Raw genomic sequence first — 27,477 nt, forward strand, 5'->3', positions numbered from 1 at the left:
CAGTGACCCCTTTAATTGGAAAAAAATCAGTTAGTAAAAACGAAAAGATTGGAATCAGCTTTCCATTGCAGCAAATGCACAAGCATTAGCTTTTGATACACCGCAAAGAAGGATAAAAAATTATCTACATTATCTAAGAAGAATGTAATCAACTTACAAAAAAGCTCTATTATTATCACTTGTACCAAATCACAACATACCCAAAAAAATGTAACATGCAGGTCTCCCATGTAAAATGTCAAAGCGGTATGGCTGAAACAATTTGTCTGCCACCCTTTGTTTTTGATATTCGAGAACAGAACATGAACAGTAACAGTACTGAGGATAACAAGAAAAGTCTGAAATATGTTCTTATTTCCTGCATTCCAACCTCAAGCACCTCCATCTTCTTCCCATATCTATTTCTCCTTCCCATTAAGTAACCATCAAGATATTCATCTATGGATACCCATTTGTCCAAATTAGATACAGCACCCTTGGAATGGACATCAAGCTGACGTGGTCCCAGCTTAAAAATTGTGAAAAAGGCAGCAGACCAGTCATTGAGAACTCTCTGAAAACCCAAACAAAATCTTTGGTAGTTATTACTCAAAATATATCAACCACTTTGATCAACTGTAATTTCCTCTTCTAGAAAAAAATTTCAAAAAAATGTAAAAATGTGATGTTTAGAAAAACAAAATGAAAAAAAAAAAAAAAGGAACGTGAGCGATTGGCTTTAGAGGCAAGTTAACATACCTTGAAAGTGGTATGGTCAACTGGATTGAACATTTTAAAGCAGTCTTTTGTCGAGGCTGTACCATCTCCATAGATCTACCACCCAAAATGCAAGCTACGGCTATTAATGAGGTAAATTTGCTTTAAGTATTCTGTGAAAAGAGAGTTAGCATTTCAAATACCTCAAAGGTGAATGCCATGGGTACTCTTACAACATCATACATGTAGTCTGTTGCTGTCCCATGTGCCAGATACCTGAAATTAGTAGCATTCATATATTAGTGGGATGAGATTGAAATGAAAAACAAGTTAAATATATTAAAACAGAGAGCTTTCTTTTTTTACTTTTACATTTTGGTGAGGAAAACAGAAAGATATCCACTAAAACCCCTGCTTGAGACTTTAAATTTCATGCCTTTGGTTGCATATATAGTAATTCACAGAAATATAGAGTGCTCTACCATAAAAATGAAGCATTTTAAGAATTAAATAATTGTCATGAACTGTAAATTACTTGTACAGGACAGAAACATTTGACCAAAAATAGCTCACAGAGAACAACCTTAAAAGAAATGATAATAAATCTGTAAAAACGATTGGTTGCTAATGCAGAATATGTTATTGAGCAATGAGCCTATCCTTAAAGTTCTTGGAGTACTATAAGTATTTATTATATAATTAAACATAACTAGCATGGTGCCATCACAAACCACCATTGCTACGAGTATAAGAATACAAACCCAACAGAACCTCCACCAGAACCAATCATGCAATGCTTGTGGCAATGAACATTATTCAGTTCTTCAAGCAACAATCTCATTTGTTGTGATGGCAATCCGTCAGGGGTTCTGTTTTTGTGGTCATATGGCATGAATAGTGCCTACATGAATTATAATCAAAACCAAGAAGTAGGTCATACAGACAGCATATCAGACCTATCCCTAAGAGAAAAGAAAAGGAACAAAACGCATAAAGTAAGCTTAAGCATCAGATACTAGGACAAAAATGAAACAAATATTGTAAATTAACTCTATCAAGCCCATCTATATTAAATTCAGTCCAATCAGTAAATATTTGAGCAGGATGCAATTCTTCAGCTAAAGGTACTGGTGTTTGACTTCAAACTGAACTACAAGCAACCAAAAATACTAAAACATTATAAAATACAAGAAACATATGGACACATATTGCAAACTAACCGCTAAAATTCATCTTGACAAAACAGTTCAGGTAAAAAAGGCCTTTTAGTGCAAGTGAATATTTCCTAGAGATTTCAATGTCCAAAAAACGTACTTTAATGCTTCAATTCTTAGGAAAGAATAGCTTAAACATTGAACAATAGTTAAGGCAAAAATTGGCAAAACAAAGGAACAAGAAAGAAATATTAACATGCAATTCAGGATCACTCACCTCCATCCCAGAGTGTACATTAACCCATATGTGAGGATCAAATGATATAGCAAGTTTCCGCATGATTTGGGTTTCAGGCTCACTAAAAGCAGCGGTTCCAGGATTCTCTTCAAATGGATCATAGTCCTATAATTGAACAAAAATTTTGAATGAAAAACCTCATCATGTAAAGGAAGATAAAACTTAAACATGCAACTCTAGTAACAACTATATGAAATACGATTTGTAAATGAGAGGAGTAAGGAACCTTCTCCTTCTTTCCCCAATCCACACTCCAATTCCGGTTGAGATCAACTCCTCTCCCTGCCAAAGAAAGCCAATTTAAACATTTCAACTTCTTACCCACAAGATCATAGATATTTTATATTTATAAGATAAATTGCATTACCATTTCTCCTTTCACAAAGATCTTCTGCTTCAACAAGCTTGCGGCCATTCAAATTCTCCATTGGCACTACCTACCATATTTGAACATTATCTCTCAAGTTACTGATAATTAACGTATTATTTCTCGAGATAAATCAAGTAATCAAGGAATTTTTTTTTATTATTTTAATTAATACAACATATATATCTAGCAATCTAGTATCACATGTATGTTTGAATGGACCCTAGGACACATATTATACCAACTGAGAATCAATCTATAAGGATATTAAATAAAAAAAAAAATCTTATGCATACTTCCACCTGTGGCAAGCTTGCAATTGAAGTTTGAGAGAAACTACATTTGCATAAACACCCACTTCAATATATAGAAAGAAATTAAGATAGATTAATTCATATTGTGGGAAAACAAAAGCCAAGAATGTTCTTGCAAGTATATATAAATTACCTTTATAACTACATTATCAAGAGTGCTATTTAAGGACGCTCGGTCCATCTTGGGTAGAAACTGTTCTTCACTTAAGATTGACAAGATCCGCAATGCCAATTCAGATGTAATAAGCTCCCTCCCATGCTGCCCAAAACTCTGGAAGACAAGGAATTATCTGTCAAGAACAGCAGCAATTACCAATCTGAGATCATCTATTAACTACATATCAGATTAGAAACAAGGTTAGCAAATACAGTGATTGTATGCAAATTTAAGCATCAGATTCCCATTTGTTAAAATCTTTGATAACTAGAAAGCAAAAACATCTATTGTTCTCCCAACACTATTCACAAAATGTGATTATGCAGGAAACTTACAAGAAGGATCCGAAACTTTGACTTGTCATCACTCTCTTTCCTACTCTGGCAATATGTAACAACAGTGATCTCTGCCTCATAGCCTTTGTTTCTGGCTTGAATTGTTTCCACCTGTTTATTGCATGAATAATTATAAACCAAATGCCCACACAATACTTGTTTCCAAATATAAGAAGTTGTAGACCACCTACACTGAGTTTGTCAGGGTGTCGATGGACCAAAGACTTTATCTGCTCAATCAAATCATTACTGCAAAATAGTATAAAAGTTAATTAAAACAAGAAACCTAGATAATAAGGCCCTAAACTCCCAACTCCAATGGTAGTTTGAAACCAAAGATTGAATAAAAAAACATTCGTTTGGTAACAGAACTAGAACCTTCACATCATGTTCAGAACCTTGGTAAGTCAGAAGCTTCAACAATCTAGACTAGATTAGTTCATTTCTCTTTTTGGTGTTCTCTAAGACTGTTACTCCTCTTTTCATGTCATTGATTCTCAAGATCTAAAAAACCAGTTAACATGAAAGTATGGCTGAAAGTTCAAAACCTGGCATTCAAATATAGTCTGGCAAATTCCACCATGCCAAATTAATCTAAAAAGGTGAGGGTATCATGTAATTCTCCGGAAACTAGTCCGGCCAAGCTTAAATTTACCATATCTGGAGAGATTTAAATTAGAGAAGGCTTTGAATCTCGGAAGATCAGCAGTCAACTTGATTAAAAGTAGACGAAGGAAGCATCAGGAGCACGTTTTGTTACAGAAATCTCCCTACTTGAAGCATGAAAAACACATTTTTATAGAAATCTCCCTACTTGAATGTACTTGGGTTTCACTTTGTTAGCTGTATTTCAAGCTTATGTATTTCCGCAGGAACTTGCAGCAAACCAACTCTGTTTATTCTCTTTTTGTTGGGTTCAAAAGATTCATTCATCGGCCAAAATATCAAAGAAAACAAAAAATAGAATATTCTGCATATTGATTCCAGGGAAGCTAAGGAACAAAAAAAAAGGACATATGAAGCAAGTTTAAGGATTTGTCGTCAGACTACTAATGGGAAATACTAAGCTTGATCCTTGAGGCATGAATTTGATGATCCTATATTCCTATTAAATCTTACGCCACAAAAAAAAGAAAAAAGAAAAACTTTACTAATTGTTTCTTAAATTTAAAGAAATAAACGAATCCTGAGATTTTAGTAACATTAAATAATCCATTAAAGACAAAACATACCTGGAATGGTAGAGATCGCGGTTGATGGGAGTAAAAGAAGATTGGGTGAGATTAGCTTCAGCGTAAACGAGAGAAAAACTTGGGAAACAAGCAAAAAGGGAGAGAAAGAAGAGAAGAGAAGAAAGGAAGCAGCCATGGCCGACAGAATGAGATGAAAAAGAAGAAAAACACCGACGTTGATGGTACTGGGCAGCTCTCATTTCATATTTTCCAGGAAGAAAATATAAACAGGGGAAATTGTTACTTTTTGCAAAGACTGTTAATTTCAATGATGAATTGGATTGAAAGAGAAGAGAAAGAGAATGCGTGGCTTTGTCAGTTTGTCTCTCGTCTGGATTTTCCACGTTCAACGGCGTTGTTTTTCTCTATTTATTTTATTTTATTTTTTTGTTGTTACTGCTAAGCCTACTACTTGGTCAGCAGAGGATGGTGGTGGAAGTTGTTCTATTCTGTGATCGGATCGGATTTTCTTCTCTCTATGGATGTCCATTGTCATTAGACATTATTTAATACCATTTACTTTGTTTAGTTGAAGATACAGTGATGGGCTGCTGCAACTATAGAGCCAATAAGTAGGCCCATATCAAATCAAGCACGGTCGGTCCTTGATCTTTTTGGGCTGAACTTCCGTAGCTTGATAGTGGAGTTGGGGCTGTTGTCTAGGCTTCTCATAATTACCTGTTAAATTAGTTGATGCTGCTATTTGACCCTCATTTTAAGATTTTATCTTTGTTTTAATATTCTTAGTATTTCTAAATTAAAAATATGATATAAATTGGATAATTCTCACGCTTCATGCCCCACAAACATGATGGGCCACTATCACATTTAGGCTGAAAATGTCTACCGTCAAAGCTCCAAGTACTGGTAACACTTATAATTTATATTACACTCCGTATAACATTATAAAAAAATTAAACTTTGATGCATAATTTATATATTATTAATATAATTATTATATCATTGATTAATATATTTTAAATTTTAAAATATTTAAAATAAATATTTTTAAATTTTAAATATTTAATTATGTTAAAACAAATTAATGATATAATAATTTGTGATATATTGATAATTTACCAAATATAAATATAATTATAATTGCTTGGTTTTTCTTAATTTCATTGCCAGAAACTTGGTCTTTCAAAAACTGTTACCTAATAAACAAACGATGACCCAAAAAAAGATCAAGCGAGCTATTTCAAAACTGACTTGCTGATCATCAGTGGACTCGGATCAAAAATAGCCAATTTGAGGAGCTCCTCATCACGTTCAAGTATTGCCATGTCTTGTTCATCCACGGTCACCCATGCTTCAATGCCATCACCAAGTTGTGTGTCCACCAGAATGATAAGATTCACGTACACTGTATTTTCCATCCCAAAACTGCTGACCCATGCAGGTTTTCCCCACCCAAAATCAGCTTCATAAAACCCAAACTTACACCAACTGGTAAATCCAAAATGGTCTAATCCATCTTTGTAGACCAGATCAGCTATTTCTCTGAGAGTTTCAGAAATCAAATATTTCCCTTCATCCTCTCCTAGTTTCTTTATAAAATCACCATCAACTCTTGATATTGCTTCCCTCACCCGTCCTACCAAGTCAGGCAAATCCGACTTATTATCACCCTTGCTTTTTGCAGCTGCTATCCAGAGGAGATTTCCTGTAGAATTCTCCATGTTCTGCGCCATTCTTCTCCGTAGATTTACTAGGTGTGTCAATAAAGAAGGCCTCTGAAAACCATTGTTTGCTTTGGAAGCAACCATGATGCACTTCCATAAGAAAGCTGAAACAACCTCAACTCGAGTAGGGGATTGGAGGCCTGAGATGGTAGCTTGGGCCTTGAGAGCGGCTATTGATGAAGCACTGAATATAATTCTCCTAGTAATACTCTTGCCTTTCTTAAACAAAGAACCCCACATGACCAGTGATGAATCTCTAAGCCACAAATCATTTGTGGGGAAGAGAGACGTAGCAATGAAGTTGGGATATATAGCTTCCTTACATCCACGAGCTGTTGCAGTCCATGCTTTGAGGAAGGTGCTTAGGGCAGCGCCGTCAAGAATCTTATGTGAAATGCATATGCCAATAGCAATACGGCCACAGTCGAACAGGTTTACTTGAATATTGGTTACAAAAGTTCCAGCAGTTGGTTCCTTCATAAAGAAATCTCAGGGAAGGAATCGAGGTAATAACAGGAGGTCAGGCTGACTAAGAAACTCGTGGAGACGACAGTTTACTTGAGCTTCAACATAATAAGCCCCTTCATCGTTGCACTCAATGGAAAGACCATCTTTGATCCTTCCTGCGAGAGGGTAAAAGCGTGTTAAGGTGTTTGATAAAGATTTCTTTAGCAGCTCCAATCTGCTTGAAATTTCAAGATGGTTAGTGGAGTCTTCCATAGGATAAAATAGGATGATTGGAGCATATGGAGAAGGAATAAGCTGGTCGAAAAGCGAAAGCTTGAAGATTTTAAGGTGTTGAGGTATAGGAGAAGATGGTTTTATGTGTCGTGTGGAAATGATTTCGACTTCCATTTTCATTATTTTGCCTTAATCCACTTTGATGAAAGGTTAATAGGTTTCTAATTTATATATGCTAAGGTGAAATGTTTTGTTAATAGGTTTCTAATTTATATATGCTAAGGTGAAATGTTTTGTGTCAGATTAAGCACTCATTAGAAAGATTCTTCTGTTGTCGTCTACTCTAATTTTGGAATCGAGTCGAATCCTTCGATGCTAGATTCGGCTCCGTTGGAAATTGTCATATTAGGATGATCCTTTCCCATCCTTTTAAATAAAGAAACTAGAACTAGGTACAAATTTGACCCTCAACGTCCTACTCTAGATTGTAATTATGAGGTGATGATATCGATCTGTTGAAGGTCAGCTGGATATATAATACGTAATTAGTAACTTACTAAACAGAACAGTCTGATGGAACTGTAGATGACATCAAGGTTGCCGACGAGACACTAACTTGAACTCTAAAAGAAGCGCATTACTCTTACTCCTGTTACCTAATGGTGATACTAATAGAAACCCTTCGTTATCATACACTGTCACTCTCACACTATGAAGCTTTTGCTTTGAGCGCTTGCCAGTAGCTGTAGGGCAAATTTGCCGTCCGAATCTGAGTGCATTTGTATTAGTTGTGGAGATCTGTAGGGAATATGAAGAGATACATTTAACAGAAATTCAAGGAATATATATAATTTTTAAGATTAATTAATTCCTTGTTCTGAAATAACAAAGCAACTAGAATATTTTATTGAAAAGATACCTATTGATGCTTTCTTTCGACCATTTCTTGTTACAAGCACCTCTGTCCATAAAAAAGAATTATGCTTGAGAACTAAATTCCAAAATGTTCATCTTAGCATTTTCTTATATGATAACAACCTGGCCATTATCATGTGACATATTATATTTACCACGTGAAAAAACAAAGCAGAGGAGGCCCGTTTGATTATTGGATTTATTGTTGTCGTGTTGCAAGGCCTAGCAATCGAATTGGCACATGATTTTTAAAATTGGCAAACAGAGAAGGCCCTTTGATTATTGTTGTCTTGCCGCAAGTCCTAGCAATCGAATTGGCACATGATTTTTTATTTTTCTTTTGGATACAAAATTGGCAGGTGATCTTAAGAAAACTATCCATAAATTAACTGTATATCAGTGGCCAATTAGAGTTGCTACTAATTGGGGTTTACCAGCTGTACCTCTCATCCTCTGCATATAAACCCTTACCTCCTTAATTTATAAATTATAAGAGCTGATCGGAAGTATATGTGTGCTCAGTCTCAGACCACTCAAAAGTGCACCAACTGCCGAGCTTTTCTACAATAAAGAACCAGGTGAAACAACTCTACCAGAAATGTTAACAAATAGAAAGTGAAGCTAGATGGAGTACTTAAGTTATTTGAAGTCTTCTTTCTCTCGGGGGCTTTGGTTTTGAAAATAAAACAAAATGATATCGAGAACGAGTTGATAGGACACTCGATGAATTATCTGTCAGTACAATATTGTTTTTCCCCCTAAAGAAGAGGGATAAATTGATTAAGATACGCCTTTATAGTCTTTAGGACCATAAGCTACAAAGAGTTCTGCAAGAAACCGGTTTTTCCTTCTAGAATTGCATCTCATGTCCTTGCATAGTTGATCATTACAGTATATTTGTAGCAATGCACTCACGCAAGACCTTCTATAGCTCTCTTTCGCATCACTTTTCTTGCATTTTTCCCACTCCATAACATCATATTCCATCTTGCTTATTGTTGGTAGCCTGAAATTTCCAGCAAGAAAATTTGCTAACCACTTGCTTCTCATTTCAGTGGAATGCAGGATTGCAGGACTATCTGCATGTCCAAGTATGGCTAGCTGTGGAATTCGAGGATGAATGCATTCCCTGCAATAATAAACAAGTATTTAATTTCCTCAAAATACATGGTTGCCCTAGACAGTGTCATGGCCAAAAAAGGATACCTGTAGAATGGAGCAGATGACCCAGCAATACATTTCTGGAAGAAAGTTGATTTGAAAATGCTCTTCAGCTTTTCGTCGCTCTTATATCCAGTAGCAAAAATTACAATATCAGACAGAAGAGTTCTAGACTCGCCTTCTACCATTAAAACATTTTTGCAAAAGCTGAAGCCTTGTGATTTCTTTAGGAAAAGACTACCATCTTTAACTCGGTCATAGAAATTAGCAGGCAAAACTGTGAACTTACACGAAGAAATTTGTTTGAAGAATCTATCACGTGGTATCATGTTGTGTTTCTTCAATGGATACGCGCACTTGAAATAGCACTCGATCAGCGTTGAAAATATCCAGAGCTGGAATGAACATAACAAGGATTAATTGCATGATTGCTAATGATTATAATTTTCTCGAAAACTCTACTGAAGGTTTCCATTTTTTTTTTGTTGGATAGCAATATATAATTAGAAACGAAATAAATTTCACTTGAAAAAAACTCGATGCAAATTTTGCTCTAAACGAGTACCAAATAGAGAAAATTACCAGAGGTGAAAGCAACGGGGCTAGGAGCCGGGAGAAGAATCCTTCACCTGGTTTGTGGATCATTTGTTGCGCCTGAAGCAATAATCACAATAATACAGAAACAATAGACAACAATCAATAATCAAATGCGCAGGAAAAATAAAGCACACCAAGATTTACGTGAAAAACCCTCCAGTGTAGAGGGAAAAACCACGGGCCACCAGAAAAATCTTCACTATCAAATAATAGTTATACAAAGTTTTTCTCTAGTTAAAATTAGAGCTAATCAACAACTAGAGAAACAATTGGAGAAATCTCACCAAATAAGTGACTCAACAAATACACCCTGGATTTGTTCCTAGAGAGCTTCAAACCCGATCTTCACCGTTCAGAATGTATAACTCTGAATCATAAACCTCCTGACAAGGTTCCAACTCAATCGGACCACGGATCGACTTCCGTTTAACCAACTCTCCCTTCTCTTTTTTTTCTCTCTGCTTTTCCTGGCTTTTCTTCTTTCTCTGGTTGTCGACTCACACCTTAAACAACCCCACCTCTTTTTTATTAAGTAGCTAGGGCTCTGTGTAAAATAAAAGATCAAGGCCCATGGCCTTTACTTGGTCCAAAATCACTTACATGGGACTGGACCCCATTTTCCTAACAATCTCCCCCTCCAGTCCCATTAGAAAGAGATTCATCACCATAGCAATTTCATTTGGAACTTACCTTGGCCAGGGAACTCATTCCGGCCAAGTTACTGCAAAGCTCAAGCTTTTCCCTGGGAAGTATCTTAGTCAACATATCTGCCACATTTTTATCAGTATGGACTTTCTTTAATAGCATATGCTGTTCTTCAATCACTGAACGTAACCAATGATATCTAACATCAATGTGCTTTGTTCTAGCATGGTACATGGTATTCTTACTCAAATCTAAAGCACTCTGGCTATCACAAAATACCACATACTCTTTCTGATTCAACCCCAATTCAAAAAGAAAACGTTTCATCCAAAGCATTTCTTTACATGCTTCAGTTGCTGCAATATACTCAGCTTCTGTAGTTGACAAAGCAACACACTTCTGCAACTTAGACTGCCAAGATACAGCTCCTCCTGCAAAAGTGAACAAATACCCTGAAGTAGATTTCCTACCATCAAGATCGCCTGCCATGTCAGCATCAGTAAATCCTTCTAGAATTGGTTGTGAAACTCCATAAGTCAAACACATTTTTGAGGTACCCCTCAAATATCTAAAAATCCATTTTACTGCTTCCCAGTGAACCTTCCCTGGATTAGAAAGAAATCTGCTCACTACACCAACTGCATGAGCAATGTCAGGCCTTGTACAAATCATAAGATACATTAAAGAACCGACTGCAGAAGAATAAGGAATACTAGACATAGCTAGTTGCTCTTCCTTAGACACTGGACAAGATTTCTTACTTAGATGAAAATGGTTGGCAAGTGAACTGCTAACTGATTTAGCATGTTGCATGTTGAATCTACCAAGCACTCGTTCAACATACTTTTCCTGTGACAACCACAGCTTTTCAGCTCTCCTATCTCGGATAATGTCCATACCAAGAATCTGCTTTGCTGGACCTAAATCATTCATATCAAAGGACTTAGACAATTGTTCTTTCAACCTGCAAACCATACTAGCATCTTGTCCTACAATTAACATATCATCAACATATAATAATAGGATAATGAAGTTACCATTAGGGAATTGTTTAATATACACACAAGAATCCGCTGCTGTTCTTTTATAGCTATGACTCACCATAAAAGAATCAAATTTTTTGTACCACTGTCGCGGAGCTTGTTTCAAGCCATACAAGCTTTTCTTCAATTTACAAACTAAGTGCTCTTTCCCTTTCACTTCAAAACCCTCAGGCTGATTCATATAAATGTCCTCCTGTAAATCACCATGCAAAAATACAGTTTTAACATCAAGTTGCTCAAGCTCAAGATTCAAACTAGCTGTCAATCCCAGTACCACTCGAATAAAACTCATTTTTACAACTGGAGCAAAAATCTCATCAAAATCGATGCCTGGTTTCTGAGAAAAACCTTTTACTACCAATCGAGCTTTGTACCTCACTAGTTTGTCACCATCTTTTTTCAACTTGAACACCCATTTATTCTTTAATGGCCTCTTCTCTGTTGAAAGTTTAACAAGATCATAAGTACCATTCTTTCGCAATGACTCCATCTCTTCTTTCATTACTTTTAACCAGTGCTCTCTATCCGGAGTAGCCTGCACATCTTGAAAGCTTTCTGGCTCCCCTTTACTGGTAACTAAAATAAAATCTGAACTTGGATACCTGGTAGATGGCCTGCGCTCTCTAGTAGATCTCCTGAGCTGAGACTCTACATCACTTGATGCTGAAGGTAGCTCCCCCTGCTCAACACTTTCAGGTAGAGAGGATTGCTCCCCCTGCTCAAAACTAATAGCATCTGGCTCATCACCAACTATGGCTGGCTCATTCATATCCCCAAGTTCTGTTTCTGGCTCATTTTCACCATCTGTGGCTCTTTCTTGTGAAATCCCTGTCGGTGTTGAAATATCACATTCAACAGTAACTCGTGTAGTCTTCTCATTTTTCTCAAGGTCTGCTATGGTTTCTTTTTCATGAAAGACCACATCTCTGCTTCTGACTGTCTTTCTCTTTACTGGATCCCATACCCTGTAGCCAAATTCCTCATCACCATATCCTACAAACACACACTGTGTAGCTTTACTATCAAGCTTTGGCTTCTGCTCTTTTGGTACATGCATGAATGCTTTACACCCAAAAACTTTCAAGTGAGAGTATGAAGCATCTTTCCCTGTCCACACTCTTTCTGGAATGTCAAAGCACAAAGGAACTGATGGTGACCTGTTAAGTAAATAACAAGCTATGTTGACTGCTTCACCCCAGAATGGCTTTGGTAATTTTGCCATCCTCAACATACATCTGACTTTTTCCACAATGGTGCGATTCATTCTTTCAGCTATACCATTATGCTGCGGTGTTCCAGGTTCTGTCCTCTCATGCCTGATCCCATGCTTTGAGCAATACTCTTCAAAGCCTTTAGATGTGTATTCCCCACCATTATCAGTTCGAATACACTTCAAGGGTAACCCTGTCATCCTTTCAACCATGGCATGAAATTTTTGAAAATACTGTAGTACCTGACTTTTATATTTCAACATATTCACCCAAGTCTTACGTGAAGCATCATCAATAAAAGTAACAAAATATCTGTTACCACCTAATGACTCAACCTCAATGGGACCACATACGTCAGAATAAATTAATTCCAATCTATTTTCTTTTCTCTGAGAACTTTTACGAAAAGAAACTCTATGATGCTTACCAAACAAACAATAATCACATGAATCGAGAGACATACCTTTGGTCAAGGGAATGAGAGAGTGCCTTGCCAAAACCTGTAACCCTTTTTCACTCATGTGTGCCAGTCTCCTGTGCCACAAGTTTGCTGAAGCATCATTTTCAACGGTATTTATCTGGTTACCGTTCAATTGCATCCATGTCTTATACATTGTGCAGCATAGTTTTCCTCTTGCAACTATCATAGATCCTTTGAGAAGCTTCCACTGTCCATTCTTTTGTCGGCTTTCATATCCCTCCTTAATAAGGATATTAATAGCAAGCAAGTTCATTCTCATATCTGGAATGTGTCTGACATCCCTTAAAGTCAACATGCAGCCTGTACTAGTTTGTACACTAATATCACCAATCCCAACAATCTGCGACACACTCTTATTTTCCATCTTGGTACAACCAAAGTCTCCTGCTTTGTAAGTTGTAAACAACTCTCTCTTAGGAACACAATGATATGCCGCTCCTGTGTCAACTATCCACTCAATGTCGGGATCACTAACATGATTACAATCACCATGTGTACAAATCAAAGTAACTGAATCACTATCTGAATTCACTGCTGCAACATTGCCATCATCTGAACTCTTGTTTTTCTCATCTTTTCGCTCTTGCTTCAAGATTTTACAATTTCGTTTTATATGACCCGCCTTACCACAATGGAAACACTTCACTTTACCTCTAGATTTGGATCTATGTTTAGACTTACCACGGCCTTTTGAGTCCTGACCTCTGTCGATATTTCTACCCCTGTTCTCTGTGACCAGAGCTTGATTCTCAGGGTCTACATCTTTTCGCCTCGCTTCTTCATTAAGCATACTGTCCTTTACCATCTCCAATGTCACCTTATAATCAAGAGCTGAATTAAGAACAGTCACAACTAGAGTATTCCAGCTGTCTGGCAATGAACCAAAAAAAAATAATGCCTTCATTTCATTATCCATCTTAAGTTCCATAGTAGTCATCCGATTAAATATATCTTGAAAATCACTCAAGTGCTCTGTAACAGATCGTCCATCCCTGTACTGTAAAGTTGCAATCTTCTTAACAAGCATAACTTTATTCATACATGTTTTTCTCTCATACAATGCTGCCAATTTTTCCCAAACAATGTGAGCATCTGACTCCTGCACTACATGATGAAACACGCTGATATCAACCCATTTTCTGATTGTAGCCAGCGTCTTTCTACCTAGCTTCTTCCAGCTTTCATCTTTCATATCTGCTGGTTTAGCAGAATCACCCAATACTGGCTCATACAAATCTTTGCAGTATAGATGATCCTCCATCATAGGCTTCCAAATTGAATAATTTGATGCTGTCAATTTTATCATGGAACCTGTATCACCCTCCATGATCTCAAACAGAATTTACTTCTATCCTGGGTTGCTTCTGTATCGATGTCTCAAAATAACTCTCGCTCTGATACCACTTGTTGCGCCTGAAGCAATAATCACAACAATACAGAAGCAATAGACAACAATCAATAATCAAATGCGCAGGAAAAATAAAGCACACCAAGATTTACGTGGAAAACCCTCCAGTGTAGAGGGAAAAATCACGGGCCACCAGAAAAATCTTCACTATCAAATAATAGTTATACAAAGTTCTTCTCTAGTTAAAACTAGAGCTAATCAACAACTAGAGAAACAATTGGAGAAATCTCACCAAATAAGTGACTCAACAAATACACCCTGGATTTGTTCCTAGAGAGCTTCAAACCCGATCTTCACCGTTCAGAATGTATAACTCTGAATCATAAACCTCCTGACAAGGTTCCAACTCAATCGGACCACGGATCGACTTCCGTTTAACCAACTCTCCCTTCTTCTTTTTCTCTCTCTGCTTTTCCTGGCTTTTCTTCTTTCTCTGCTTGGTTGTCGACTCACACCTTAAACAACCCCACCTCTTTTTTATTAAATAGCTAAGGCTCTGTGTAAAATAAAAGATCAAGGCCCATGACCTTTACTTGGTCCAAAATCACTTACATGGGACTGGACCCCATTTTCCTAACATCATTAACACTGTGAAGCGGTTCAAACCTCGAAAGACAAGTGGGAGTAAATATTCAGGAACAGTCCAGTGGACCGTCCTGAACAACAGAGTACACGGGTGACTTGCTCCTCATAACAACAAGATTAGATTAAACGCCAAAACATTATGACTTAGGAAAAAAAAGCAGAAAAAATGGATTCCAATTCTTGCTCATCTACTACTTTCAAGTTCTTACGTAGTCGCTGATTTTCAGAGCACAATTATTCAAAGTTCAAACAACGAATTTGTTTCACATTCAGTTAATTACACAGGAAATCTGGAGTTCCATAGACCAGGATTATCAAATTTAACTCGTCTTGTAGTCAGGTTGGGATTTGGAAATTTAAGAATGCAATTACTTTATGATTCCTAGAGAAGGAGCAAAAGCTTGCACCATTTCTACTAGCAACTTCTGCTGCTATATCCACTGCTGATTTCTGAAATCCAATGACGGTGACTCGCTTTTCTTTGATTAATTCAGGGGCAAGATCATCATCCATTGCAGCATAATCCATGGAATGCAAGACTTTGCCACTAAACACTTCAGGTCCTTTGTTCAATGAAAATCAGGAATGTTTGGCGAGTCACTGTACTTTTCTATGCATAGAATCACAAAATCCACTTGGAACGCCTTCTTGTCAGTTATTACATATACAAATGTGAGAAAAATAAATATTGGACTTGGGCTAGCTTCTTTTCATCTACTAAATTCCACAAAAGTAAAAATTTCTCGACCTGCAAGAAAGTCTTATGCGCAACGGCCACCGAAAAAGCATGTTCTTTGAGTGTACATTTTAGACTCAGACAAAATCAGGAAATGTCAAAAAAAAATAAAGATTGAAAATGTTTAATTGCCTCATTCAGCTTACAAATAATTTAAACGAGTAGAAGTTTATGAATGCACGAAATCAATTGAAAAACGAAATACATGAAACTAATATGGACAGCGACTACCCGAATTGGAGCAGATGGATCCCGGGCATATCGTACGGCGACTTTCCATTTCCCAGAGGGAGAAAAAGGCTCACCTGAGCCACCCCATAAATCCCAGGAAAGCACATTTTCAGTAGACGATGTGACATAATCGATGCAGGTTACCTTGGAGTTGAATTTGATCCGAGGAAAGATGTTGAAGTGAACAGCGTAGGCTTGGAGGTATTCCAGGACTCGGTTGTGATCAGGGTAAGGCCCTCTCACAGAAGGGGGCCATGAAAAATCAGAGAACTGATAGAAATCTTTGGGTGCTTGTAGCTTAGTAGACTCTATTGTTTGTGACCAAACTCCACCAATTCCACTCCTTTCCTCAAACACGATGGGACTGAAACCTTTTTCTACTGTATATTTACACGCCATTAAACCGCTAATTCCAGCGCCTATGATCGCAATCCTCTTTTCCGTCTCCATTTTGGGTGCTCAACAATGAAGTTTACGTTTCTTGTGATCGTTTCTCATGTAAGTGCTGCTATAAAGCCAAAGAGGCAGATTTGCTCAGTTTCTGGATCGGCATAATTTCGGAAAGACAATTCTAACCCAATTTCTCACATCTTTTCAAAGTAGATGCACCAAAATCATGGCCAGAGATTTCTTTTTTTTTTTTTTTTGCCAAATCGGAGATAAGATAGAAGCAGGACTTGTATTGGAAATGCTTAGTGAATCGGTATTATGAGACACCAATAGGATTTCTGGTAAGTAATTGTCGTATGGATGACAGACATTTTGTTTTTTACTCTTATTAGGTGGGTGAGGACAAAACTGAACCAAGTCACAGACCTCCAAAAAAGGAGAAATCGTGGTTCAATTCAAACCTGTTAGATCAGCAAAACTGGCTGGTATTAGCCATCCAGTTCGAGACTTCGAGGTAGCAATTGCAATGGATGTTAATTAGGTCTCTGAGCAACCTGTTTTGACTTCCAACTCCTAGGCCTTGAGGCAATTCAACTAACAACTGCTGCAACAGTAGCAATCCCCAAATAATAGGCAAGAGCATAGAAACACTGAAACGTGAATCCTCAAAGACTAATGTAGACCAACGTAGATTGAATTTCGTGCTACTTCTGATGCTTCATTTCCTTTCTGATCAATCCGAATTTTTCTCCAAGTATCAATAACTTGTTTGTCTGATACCCATATTTGCATGTGTATATTGTCCCACAGTTTAAAGAGAAAACGGTGGATTGGAGATCCACTGAGATTAAGCCATCATTCAAATATAGCTTTATGACTCATCAGTTGCTTCACGAAAGTAAATTAATTTCTTAGCAGACGGTCTGGCTAAATTAGGAGAAGACAGGGAACAACCTTGTCTGGCTTTTACTAGGTAGTCCCTTGGTTGAGTTAGGGAAGGGGCCCTGAATTTGTTTTTGGTTGATTGTTCTTTCTAAATCTCTTCATAAACCTTTATTGCCTTTCAAAAAGAAAAGAGAAAAGATATCTGAAACCTAGATTCCTGAATATTTGAAAAGCTTATACATTCTTTACCTAAAAAGTTAGATTTGACTCAAATTAAAATTTTTTTTTTTTTGAGGTTCGTTTCTATCAAATTCAACTCCATACAAGAACCAAGGTTTCAACATCCCCAACGTCTCGGAGTTCATTCTATTTGCCAAGAGTTTGTAGAGCGCCTTGTCCAGTTTAATACTCCTCTGTGATTAATGTTCGTTTTATTACTAGTATTTCGACTAAAATTCAATCCATTCGCAATAAAGCGTGAGCAATTGTTACCTCCATTATGGGTACCATTATAGGAGTTATATATAAGTTGACGCATAAAATACCAGCCTACTGCAAAGACCTTATCTTCCGGTCAAAGGTGATCTACAATTTACTCTGGTTCTTTGAAATGCTTCCTAATGCCCGGGCCTTCTCTCGTAGAAGATATTTCTGTGTCTTTCCGGTCGAAGTCTTTGGCAAATCCTGGAAAACCACAGTTCGAGGAGCCATGTAATGGGGCAAGTTATCCCGACAATACTTGATAATTTCTTCAGCACTGGCATTGCATCCATCCTTCAACTTTACAAATGCACAAGGTGTCTCGCCCCAGTAATCATCTGGTCTTGCCACCACAGCTGCCTCGAGCACAGCTGGATGGCTAAAAAGTACTGATTCCACTTCAATTGAGCTAATATTTTCTCCCCCAGAAATGATTATGTCCATGGAGCGGTCCTTGAGTTCTATATAACCATCAGGGTGTCTCACTCCCAAGTCCCCACTTCGAAACCATCCACCATTAAAAGCATCCTCTGTTGCTTTGACATTTTTAAGGTATCCATTCATGACAGTGTTGCCTCTAAACATAACCTCACCTATACTCTTTGCATCAGGTGGCATACTCTTCATGGTAACAGGATCTTTAACATCAATTTCCTCTATTCCAAGATGATTCACCCCCTGCCGAGCCTTGATCTTAGCCTGTACATCTTGAGGAAGGGAATCCCATTCTGGTTTCCAAGTGCAAACTGTTCCTGGACCATAGGTTTCTGTTAAGCCATACGAGTGAATTACTCTAAATCCCAGTTCTTCCATTTTGTAAAGTACATGCGGTGGTGGTGGTGCAGCACCTGTCATGACCACAACCTTACCTGGAAGATGCCTTTGGTCACTAGCTGGTGCATTTATTATCATGTTCAAAACCGTAGGCGCACCACCCATGTGAGTCACCTTATGCCGAGCAATATTGCCAAATATTCCTTCTGCAGAGACATTTCTTAAGCAAACATTTGTACCACCTTGAGCAGCAATCCCCCAAGTAAGACACCATCCATTGCAATGAAACATGGGGACGCACCATAAATATACAGGCATTGAGGTCATCTCATTGAGAAGAGCCGTTGCTAGAGAATTGAGATAGGCACCTCGGTGGCTATAAATAACACCTTTTGGGCTTGATGTCGTGCCAGAAGTATAATTAAGCGAGATAGGTTCGAACTCATCTTCTGGTCTTCTGATCTCAAAATCTAGTTTCCCTTTTGCTAAAAGGCTATCATAGTCCAAGTTTGCAGATGAGGAGTTGGTGTTGCTTCTGGTCGAAACTTGCTGATCATACTCTGAGATTAAGACAAGATGGGGCGGCTTAGCCTTTGTCTTGGATAGTATTTTCAATGCTCCCTGAGCAATATGGAGAAATTGGTAATCTACAAAAAGGACTTTGGCTTCCGAATGTTTCAGTAACACTGCCACCATAGGTGAATCATGACGTATATTTAATGTACATAGAACTGCCCCGGCCATTGGAACACCAAAATGTAACTCATACATCGCTGGAATATTTGGGGCTAATACAGCAACCTGCTCTCAAATAGGCAAAAATTGGCCATAAAAGTAAAAGGGAGCGGTTATGTAACTATGTATGCAAGATGGAGATTCAGACAGTTCCTTGGCCTTCGGTAAGAAGGAAAACAATATAGAGGTGAAAAGAAGATAAAATCAAGCTTAAAAACAAAAGTGTGGCCTAAGTTCTAGAAGCGAATCCATTTATCAATTATTAGAACTCTCAGGTTTTCTTATGTAAGTTTAAGCGATAAATTAATGAGTTCATGAAGGAATATTCCGTAAATCTCTGCAGTCTTTGGTTGTTACAAATAACAAATAAGATAACACTGAAGAAAGTAGCCCTCACTGTCCACTCGCCAGGTTAAGTCAGCAATTATTCAACAAAATATAAAAAACATAAAAGAATAATAATAACAATAATAATAAAAGTAAACAACCATAGTGTTTCCTCTCTATTTAACAAAAAATAAAGGTCTCCCTGTAGCCTGTACCATCTACTTTTATGAAAATTCTAGCTAATCAAGAGCCACCTTACAAAAATTTAAAGACACGACTCCCTGGTTTTCAGGTCACCAGTAGAAGCCTAATGAATACGCACATGTCTGTAGACTGCAGGTACATAGTACACACAGACTCAATTCTCAAGCAATGAGGGACCAATATTTTTCTACATATTACGAGTACACAGACCCACAGTAAGTATATATGACTATTGAGTACTGACCATCAAATTGAAAAGGAGCTATCTTATATAGATTCTTGTTTTAGGATGAATAATAGCTTTTTTTTTCCTTTTTCCTTTTAGGTTTTTCAGCAATTTCCCAGCTTTGGTTCAGCAAGATAACGGCAATTTAACTAGTTTTAAAGTCATGGGTATTTTAAAGCATTCTGAAAATCGCAGAAAAATACTGGAAAATGGTGAAGAAAATAATAAAAAAAAAACCTGCTAGATAAAGAAAGCAAAGACAGAATTACTAATACACTGATAGACAGGAAACAGAGACAACATGAAACTAGGAAACAGAATGAAACGCAAGAGTTAAAATATACCACATCTCGACGGGAAATTCCAAGGTGGGCAAGCGCAGAAGCAAGACGGACGCACCTCTCACGTGTCTGTTTCCAGGTATACTTGATATCACCGTAGACAACAGAGACAGAGTCTCTGTAGACAATCGCGGAGCGGTCCAAGAAACTGATCGGAGTCAAAGGAATGTAATTGGCAGAGCACTTAATCGGACCCTCCATCTCTTCTTCTTCAACGCTTCCGTGGGGTATTGTAATACGAAAGACGAACGAGTGACAACAGGATTTGGTACCAACTTGGAGCCTATGATGTTTATGCTATGAAACCGACAGGTGCCGTGTATGATATCTGCTCCTACTATTTTACCATGGTTAGCACTATTTAGGCAAATGCACTTGCCCATATCTGTTTAGATAACAAATTGCTGCAGCTGCTACCCACCTACTAATGGCAATATGAGTATTTAACTCCCTATCTTATACTTATACCTTATATTTTTTCCTATTTAAGTGTTGGTGGAGTATCAGACTATATTAAATGACATAATAAAAAATGCCATTTAATGAAATAAAAAAATAATTACATTTCTTTTGTTATATTATTTTTTAAATTATATATTTCAAATAAATAGTATTTTTAAATTACACAAAGAGGCCCTAGGCCTAGCATCAAGGCGGATTCTATTTAAGATTTAACTCACTGAGACTGACTCATTTCCGTTTACAAACTCTTAAGAAAGGCCCAAATTTGGCAACATATGTGTATGATTTTTAGATCCAACCCAGGCCCAAGAAGCAAAAAGCTTTCTGTTTTCTTTTTTTTTTTTTGGGTTAAAATGAAAAAGCTTTCTGTTTCGTTTGGATGGATGGAACTCCTAGGTTCCGTTAGTTTCAGCTTTTAAGAAATATTACTTTTGTCTTTATATATCATTTTTTGTTTTCCTAAGGAAAAAAAAAAAAAAAAAAGGCCAAAGCTACCCTGTTTCATCAAGCAAAACTGGTAATTGCTCAACCATGAGGACCGAGGAGCAGCCGGTTCTTAGAAATCATTCCAAGCCAAATGCTACTATTGGACGATTATTTCTGTTTTACATTTATCCAAGGATTTATACAAGGTGAAAACAGTCTCAATCACACACAACACAAACAAGAGTTGATAAGACTATAACAAAGGAACTATTGCTAACTCAAATAGTAATTTGTAGTCAAATCGATCTGTCCCAGACAGTGAACTCTGGGATTTCCAGCTTATTCTTCCACATGTAATGTGTAACAACTTATGCATCTTTTTCTGAAACGTTAACGTAGAAACCGTTGGCGAATCCCAGAGCCGGTGCACGAACCAGATCCCCTCCCTTGATCTTTGTCCACCTAAGCCAAATTTGCATTTTTTTTTTGGTTGTCAGTTTCAGGTTGATATATAATTAAGTTGCTCTTTTTATGTATACCTGTATTTGGTGACCAAGACATGTAAAAATACAGCCAGCAGGACCTTGCTGAACTCTGCTCCTGCACATGCCCTATTGCCTCCTCCAAATGGCATGAAATTCTTTGCCGTTGCGTTGCTTCCAATGTTCTTAAAAAGATACAAAACAAGATGTAAATTATGGAGATCAGTACTCGAGTAATTTATCAACTTTTTTTTTCCTCCAACAGCTATGACTATGCTTATGGGGAAAGTTAAACTAGTAAATACCTTCCATCTTGAAGGATTGAATGCAAGAGGATCTTCAAAAGCGTTAGGATTAAGCTGTAGGGCTGCAGGCACAGCCATGATAGCCCAACCTTTTGGTATTGTGTATCCTGCAAATCAAGAAATGATTAATATATGATATAAATATATAAATAAATAAATTTTATCCAACCATATATATATATATATATATATTGAATTAAAAATCAGTGTGTTCATAAAAAATTACCGTTAACATGAATATCCTTCATAACCCTTCTTAAGATCCCAGGAGCAACGTTTGCTAATCTAAGTGACTCATTGATGACCTAATTAGCCACAAATCATATGAATCAAACATAACCTTTGATTAAAAAAAAAAAAAACTTTAAATGAAGGGAAAACAGACAAAGGGAAGGAAAATAAAACTTGTCAAGTTAGGCATGTTACTGACGTAATGAGTAAAAGTCATGGATTTGTATTCCGTCCATAGAAGTCCATCTCGAGGGTTACCGTCTTTTCTTTTCTTAAGAATTTCCTCGTGCTCCTCCTAGGCAAAGGTTAAATTTATTTATTTAGTTTTTCATTAAAGAATACAAATTTACCGCTAAAAAAATAGAAAATGTTTCGATGATCCTTGGAGTAATTAATAATTACTTACGGTAAGTTGCTGCAGCAATGTAGGATAGTCCGATAAATACTTCAAGGCTAAGGCAAGAGTGGAAGAAATAGTCTCAAAGCTAGCAAGGAGGATTCCAAACAAAACATGGGTGGCAAACTCCTTAGTCAAGAATGCTTCTGTTCTCATGTCTTCCACAAATTGGTCAAGAAAATCTCCTCTGGCTTCAGGATGAGACTTCATTCTCTCTTCCAGTAAATTAGTTATTAGTTTTATTATTTTTTGCTGCCTCTGCATGCATATGGTAAATTAATAATTATTTTAATTTCGTTTTGGGAATTTTAGAAGGCCAGCTACTTGCTGGATGGAGAGAATTAAACCTAAATTTCTTGAATTGGTTACCTTTCCACATCTGTAGAAAGCAGTACCAGGGATGCGTAAAGGAAATGACATAAGTCCTTCCAAGAAGTTGCTGAAATTTCCGACTATATTTTCTTCTGACTTTTCTGGTTCATAACTAAACATGTGCTTTGCAGTAAATCCAAATATCATCTGCAATTTAGAAGATTATGTTAGCTGCAACAATAGAGAGAATTGTTTTCCGCAAAAAAAAAAAAATCTGTTACTGTTTTAAGTACGTTAGCCATATGTCTTTAATATATGAATTAGTGTAAGAAAATAGTACTACACTAATAGTATTTGGTGAAGCTAGAGACTGAGAATTACTTACAGCAGCACATTGGTCTTTTACTTCTATCTCTGGCAGCTTAGCCCACTCCTGCAATCCACGATTTATGGTATATTCTAACTGAGGCAGAAGCTTCCCTTTAAGAGTCTCAACACCAAAGTGATTCAAAACTACGTGCCTGAGATATTTGTGTACATAGCCACTTGCTGCTGTTGTATCTTGGCGAAGCAGCTTGGCGAAGGAATCCAGGTACCACATCTCAACAAGTTTTCCTTCTTGTTGAAACAATAAATTGTTGAAATCGGGATCCGTCGATATGACAATTGATCGACCTGCTAAACTTGTTTTGAACAATGGACCATACCTGTAACCATTTGGTGAAGATAAAGTGCTTTGAGAAGAAGGCAATATATAGTTTAAAATTAAATAAGTTTTGTTTTCGGCATGTTCGGGGGATGATCGTATCCTTACCTATTCATTCTTTCCTTAACAAAAGGATGGATGTCTATGGAGTTGCCTGTGACAAGAAAACTAAGGGTCTCTCCAAGAAGTGGGAGTCCCATCGAACCTGGAGGTAGTATGCCTTTACATTTAGGGTTCCACCACCTGTAAATCCACATGGTCACACTTACGACAAGCAAAGATATCGCACAAAGCCACACATGAGACCACATGATCTCCATTATCACTCAAGTAGGAAAGACCTAATTGATTCAAAAGAGGAAAAAGGAGAAGATAAGAGTCTGGTGTTAGACGAGAACTAGCTGGCACTTTGGGTTATTACAAATGCTTCATTATTCTTAGAGGAGTTAGTCCCTTATATAGGCAAACTCAACAGTCATAAAGCTTTTTCGATTTTTGGATACTCGTTAATAATAATAATAATAATAATAATTGAACAGTTCTCAGAAAAAGCTAAAAAAAATTCTTTATTAATGGTATATATATATATACACATTTAATTATGTTAAACCAGGTTTGCAAGTGCATGCTTGCCTTTGCCCCTAAAACAAAAACACAAAGTTTGGTATCATCCAAAAAAAAAAAATTAACCTCTTTAATATAATTTATTATTATAAAGAAAGTTAAGTAGATGTTTAGGTTTAATAATATTGTGTAGCTTTGAGTGGTGTTGATATTACGCTACATATATTAATACTTTATATTTGATATATAGCTAATACATAATTTTATATACTATTAGCACATCTCAAATAATCATATCATTAATTAATAAATTTAAAATTATTTTTAATTTAATTTTTAAGGTTTAATTTTACTTGTTAATGAAATATTAACTTAATTATGATGCACTAATAATGTATAATATTTATATATTTATAGTGCATTAAATATAAAATTTACAAATATTTGACAATCATCAGGAAAATGAATATGAAGCTGTATCTAGTCATTAACAGTTGTGGTTTGAATATTGCTTGGAAACTGCTTGTTTAGTTGTTGGATTTGAGAATTAAATTCCTTACTTGGAAAAATTAAAAGCCCTGGAAACAAATACTCTATATTATTTGTTTATATGACTTAAAACAAAAAAAAAAAAAAATGGTGGATGACTTGTGAAAAACGAGAGAACTTCTTCATGCATGTCTCCCCATTAAAAGGACATGGAAAGTTTTATTGGGAGAAATTTGGAGACTGGAAAAAAAATGCAAAGAGGAAAAAAAAAAAAGGAAGAAAGAAAGAAAAAGCCGAAGGTAGGAAACGCCTTCGAAAATCATCAGATGACTTTGGTACAGTCTTCCCCAAAGATGTCATTAGTCAAAGATCATTATATATAAGAATTTACTTAAGTGGGCTCACACCAAACTTCTCGGAAATAAGTAAGATGTAAAATAAATAATGAATGATTGAATGAATGTTTTTATTTTTAGAATTGTTGGTGTTTGATAAAATAATTACTTATCAAACTTCTCAGAAAAAATGGTAAGGATGTAAAAAAATAATGAATGATTGAATGAATGTTTTTATTTTTATAATTGTTGGTGTTTGATAAAAAAATTATTTATCAAACTTCTCAGAAAAAGGTAAGGATGTAAAAAAGAATAATAATAATGAATAATTGAATGAATGTTTTTATTTTTAGAATTGTTGGTGTTTGATAAAAAAATTATTTATTAAACTTATGAGAAAAAGGTAAGGATGCAAAAAAATAATAATGAATGATTGAATGAATGAATTTTTTTTTTAGCATTGTTGGTGTTTGATAAAAAAAAATATTTATTACATTTGAGTTTGGTTTGTTTAAATGATAAAATATTCGATTTGTATTAGGTTTATTTAAGTTAAACGAATTTATTCTTAAATATTAAATAAACATGTTTATGAATATATATAGATAAATATATTCATAAATAATAAATAAATATATTTATGATTAATAAAAAAATTATATTCAAATAAATTTAAACCAATAAATATATAATTATAAAATTAATAATAAACGAATATAAACGAACTCTAAATGAATAATTTTTTAACAAATTTTAAATGAATTTATTTACAAATATAATAAATTTTTATTTGTATTCGATTTATTTTATAGACTAACATAAAAATACTGTTTAAAATTATTTATTAAACTTAATAAATAATTATAAAAAATATATAAATTGAATACGTTTACAAAAAATGGTTTTTGAAACCTACTCTCTTAAAGGGGGTTTGCTTTTAACCTTGGTGGGCCTGGAGTTGGATTCTGGATTAGTATTTGTTTGGACTTTGGATGTGGCTTTTTTGGGCCTAACAACTGGGTCTTTGTTGTTTTTTTTTTAAAAAAAAACAGGGGTACCATGGAAACTGCCAAATGTCGATGACACCTAACCTACCATTTAGGTCGAATTAATTGTAAACCGTCAGATCAAGGACATGACCGTTTGAAACGCTCCCCTTCTCTGCCCTTTTCAATTTCAAAGTTCAAACCTCACATCTGTCTCACAATAAAAATAGACAGAAAGACTGAAAAAGTTGGAAAAAAATCCAAGGAATCAAACGAACGCAAAAAAACAAAAAAAGAAACAATCTCGATAATTCAAGCGTAGGTTGCTCTCTCAAGTCTCAATCTTTCCTATAACATTCTTCGTTAATACTTTGTTTCTCTTTCTGAATATCCGCAGTTCTTGGCAAGAGAAAAGAAAAGATATCATGTCTAAGATGAAACCTGATCGTAAGCCTCCGCTTGCTAAATCGCCTATTTGCCCACGACCCGGTCGCGTCCTTCGATCGAACTCAACCTCCCTGCAAACCCCACCGGGTATCTCCGGTTAAAAACTTATATAAATAAACTTTAAATTTTTATTGCAAAAGATGGATCTTCTCTCTCTCTCTCTCTCTCTTTCTCTTTGGTTTTTAATCGGGAATGAATGTTTGTCTGTTGTTAAAGGTTTTTTAACGAAATCCCAGAAGCCGATTCGTACTTGCGCCATGGAAGAATACGAGATTCGACCCGACTATCAATCCATTTCTTGCGAGTTACGGGCTTTGGCTAGGATGGTTAGAGATGAACTCGGAAATGGGGAAACAGAAAATGCTGGTTTTGGTGAGACTAGTCTCATCGTCAACTGCAGTCCTCTGTTTGAGAGAGGCAGGTTTTACGATGAATACTCCGCGAGGAGAAATGAGAGGCTGAAGAGAAAGAAAGGCGAAACCGGGACTGAATCAAGGGCGGTTTACCATCTTGGAGTAACAGTTGAATCTTCAAAGAGAAGAGAGTCGAAGAAGCTTGAATGCTTGAGGAAATCAGTGTCTGCTGCTTATTCCGTGGAGAGGAACGGGACTCAGACTCCTAGGTATCTGCTTCGAAGCATGAGCAAAGAGAATAAGAAGCCTCCTCTTGCTGTCAACAATTACAAGTCGTCTATGATTGGCACCGAAAAGAAAACTGTGGCTAGAAGAGTTCGAAGGGTCTGAAAATTGGAAATTTAGGTTGGCATTTTTCATTTTGATTTTAGGAAATTTGTGATTATATTTCATTTTTCATGGATGTTAATTATTATTATGTTTCGATCTAGTTTGATGCTGCAAATATTGTCCCGTTTTGTTTTTTGTTTCTCAATAAATGAATAGGAGATGCTCAAATGTTCTAGTATTCAGCTTGTTCGACTATAGAAGCAGAGATCATTCTACATGAATGAAGTTTCTTCGTTTCATCTTCTCCTTATGTAATCTGAACATCCAAGTTCTTGTTTTTGCCTGCAATTTCTAGATA

General features: G+C 36.3%; 4 protein-coding genes and 2 pseudogenes across 6 annotated transcripts; 1 reads left to right on the top strand and 5 right to left on the bottom strand.

Moving 5' to 3' along the window:
* Positions 1–108: 108 nt before the first annotated feature.
* Positions 109–5,030, bottom strand: LOC111312902 (uncharacterized). 2 transcript variants are annotated; one of them, XM_022913616.2, is made up of 11 exons: positions 4,554–5,030; positions 3,513–3,570; positions 3,322–3,432; positions 2,963–3,100; positions 2,516–2,585; positions 2,375–2,430; positions 2,128–2,253; positions 1,458–1,597; positions 900–972; positions 739–813; positions 109–553 (listed from the first exon to the last, which is right to left on the bottom strand). In XM_022913616.2, exons 1-11 carry the CDS (start codon positions 4,751–4,753, stop codon positions 239–241), a joined length of 1,362 nt encoding a protein of 453 aa, XP_022769351.1. In that variant the 5' UTR covers positions 4,754–5,030; the 3' UTR covers positions 109–238. The 2 variants fall into 2 exon arrangements, with proteins under 2 accessions (XP_022769351.1, XP_089597444.1); XM_089741318.1 differs by lacking the exons at positions 3,513–3,570; positions 4,554–5,030 and having other exon boundaries at positions 2,963–3,119.
* A 719-nt stretch (positions 5,031–5,749) lies between these two features.
* Positions 5,750–7,093, bottom strand: LOC111310870 (epi-neemfruitin B 7-O-acetyltransferse L7AT pseudogene; annotated as a pseudogene).
* Positions 7,094–8,441: 1,348 nt separating this feature from the next.
* Positions 8,442–17,485, bottom strand: LOC111312904 (putative flavin-containing monooxygenase 1; annotated as a pseudogene). Its single transcript, XR_016326162.1, has 6 exons — positions 15,933–17,485; positions 15,373–15,612; positions 14,970–15,067; positions 9,578–9,649; positions 9,041–9,390; positions 8,442–8,963 (listed from the first exon to the last, which is right to left on the bottom strand). The product of XR_016326162.1 is annotated as a putative flavin-containing monooxygenase 1 (transcript).
* A 138-nt stretch (positions 17,486–17,623) lies between these two features.
* Positions 17,624–20,666, bottom strand: LOC111312903 (butanoate--CoA ligase AAE1-like). Its single transcript, XM_022913617.2, has 2 exons — positions 20,298–20,666; positions 17,624–19,262 (listed from the first exon to the last, which is right to left on the bottom strand). The coding sequence occupies exons 1-2, from the start codon at positions 20,493–20,495 to the stop codon at positions 17,793–17,795; spliced, it is 1,668 nt and encodes a 555-aa protein (XP_022769352.2). The 5' UTR covers positions 20,496–20,666; the 3' UTR covers positions 17,624–17,792.
* A 609-nt stretch (positions 20,667–21,275) lies between these two features.
* On the bottom strand, positions 21,276–24,045 carry LOC111311434 (beta-amyrin 16-alpha-hydroxylase CYP87D16-like). The gene is made up of 9 exons (XM_022910814.2): positions 23,724–24,045; positions 23,295–23,616; positions 22,967–23,116; positions 22,607–22,855; positions 22,400–22,495; positions 22,196–22,274; positions 21,970–22,076; positions 21,722–21,849; positions 21,276–21,644 (listed from the first exon to the last, which is right to left on the bottom strand). The coding sequence occupies exons 1-9, from the start codon at positions 23,933–23,935 to the stop codon at positions 21,551–21,553; spliced, it is 1,437 nt and encodes a 478-aa protein (XP_022766549.2). The 5' UTR covers positions 23,936–24,045; the 3' UTR covers positions 21,276–21,550.
* A 2,151-nt stretch (positions 24,046–26,196) lies between these two features.
* LOC111312907 (uncharacterized) lies at positions 26,197–27,357 on the top strand. Its single transcript, XM_022913621.2, has 3 exons — positions 26,197–26,307; positions 26,387–26,523; positions 26,653–27,357. The coding sequence occupies exons 2-3, from the start codon at positions 26,415–26,417 to the stop codon at positions 27,177–27,179; spliced, it is 636 nt and encodes a 211-aa protein (XP_022769356.1). The 5' UTR covers positions 26,197–26,307; positions 26,387–26,414; the 3' UTR covers positions 27,180–27,357.
* Positions 27,358–27,477: the final 120 nt, after the last annotated feature.

This window comes from Durio zibethinus, chromosome 1 (genome assembly GCF_047325235.1).
Source record: "Durio zibethinus cultivar Kanyao isolate XHJ-2024 chromosome 1, ASM4732523v1, whole genome shotgun sequence".
Classification (NCBI taxonomy): Eukaryota; Viridiplantae; Streptophyta; class Magnoliopsida; order Malvales; family Malvaceae; genus Durio; species Durio zibethinus.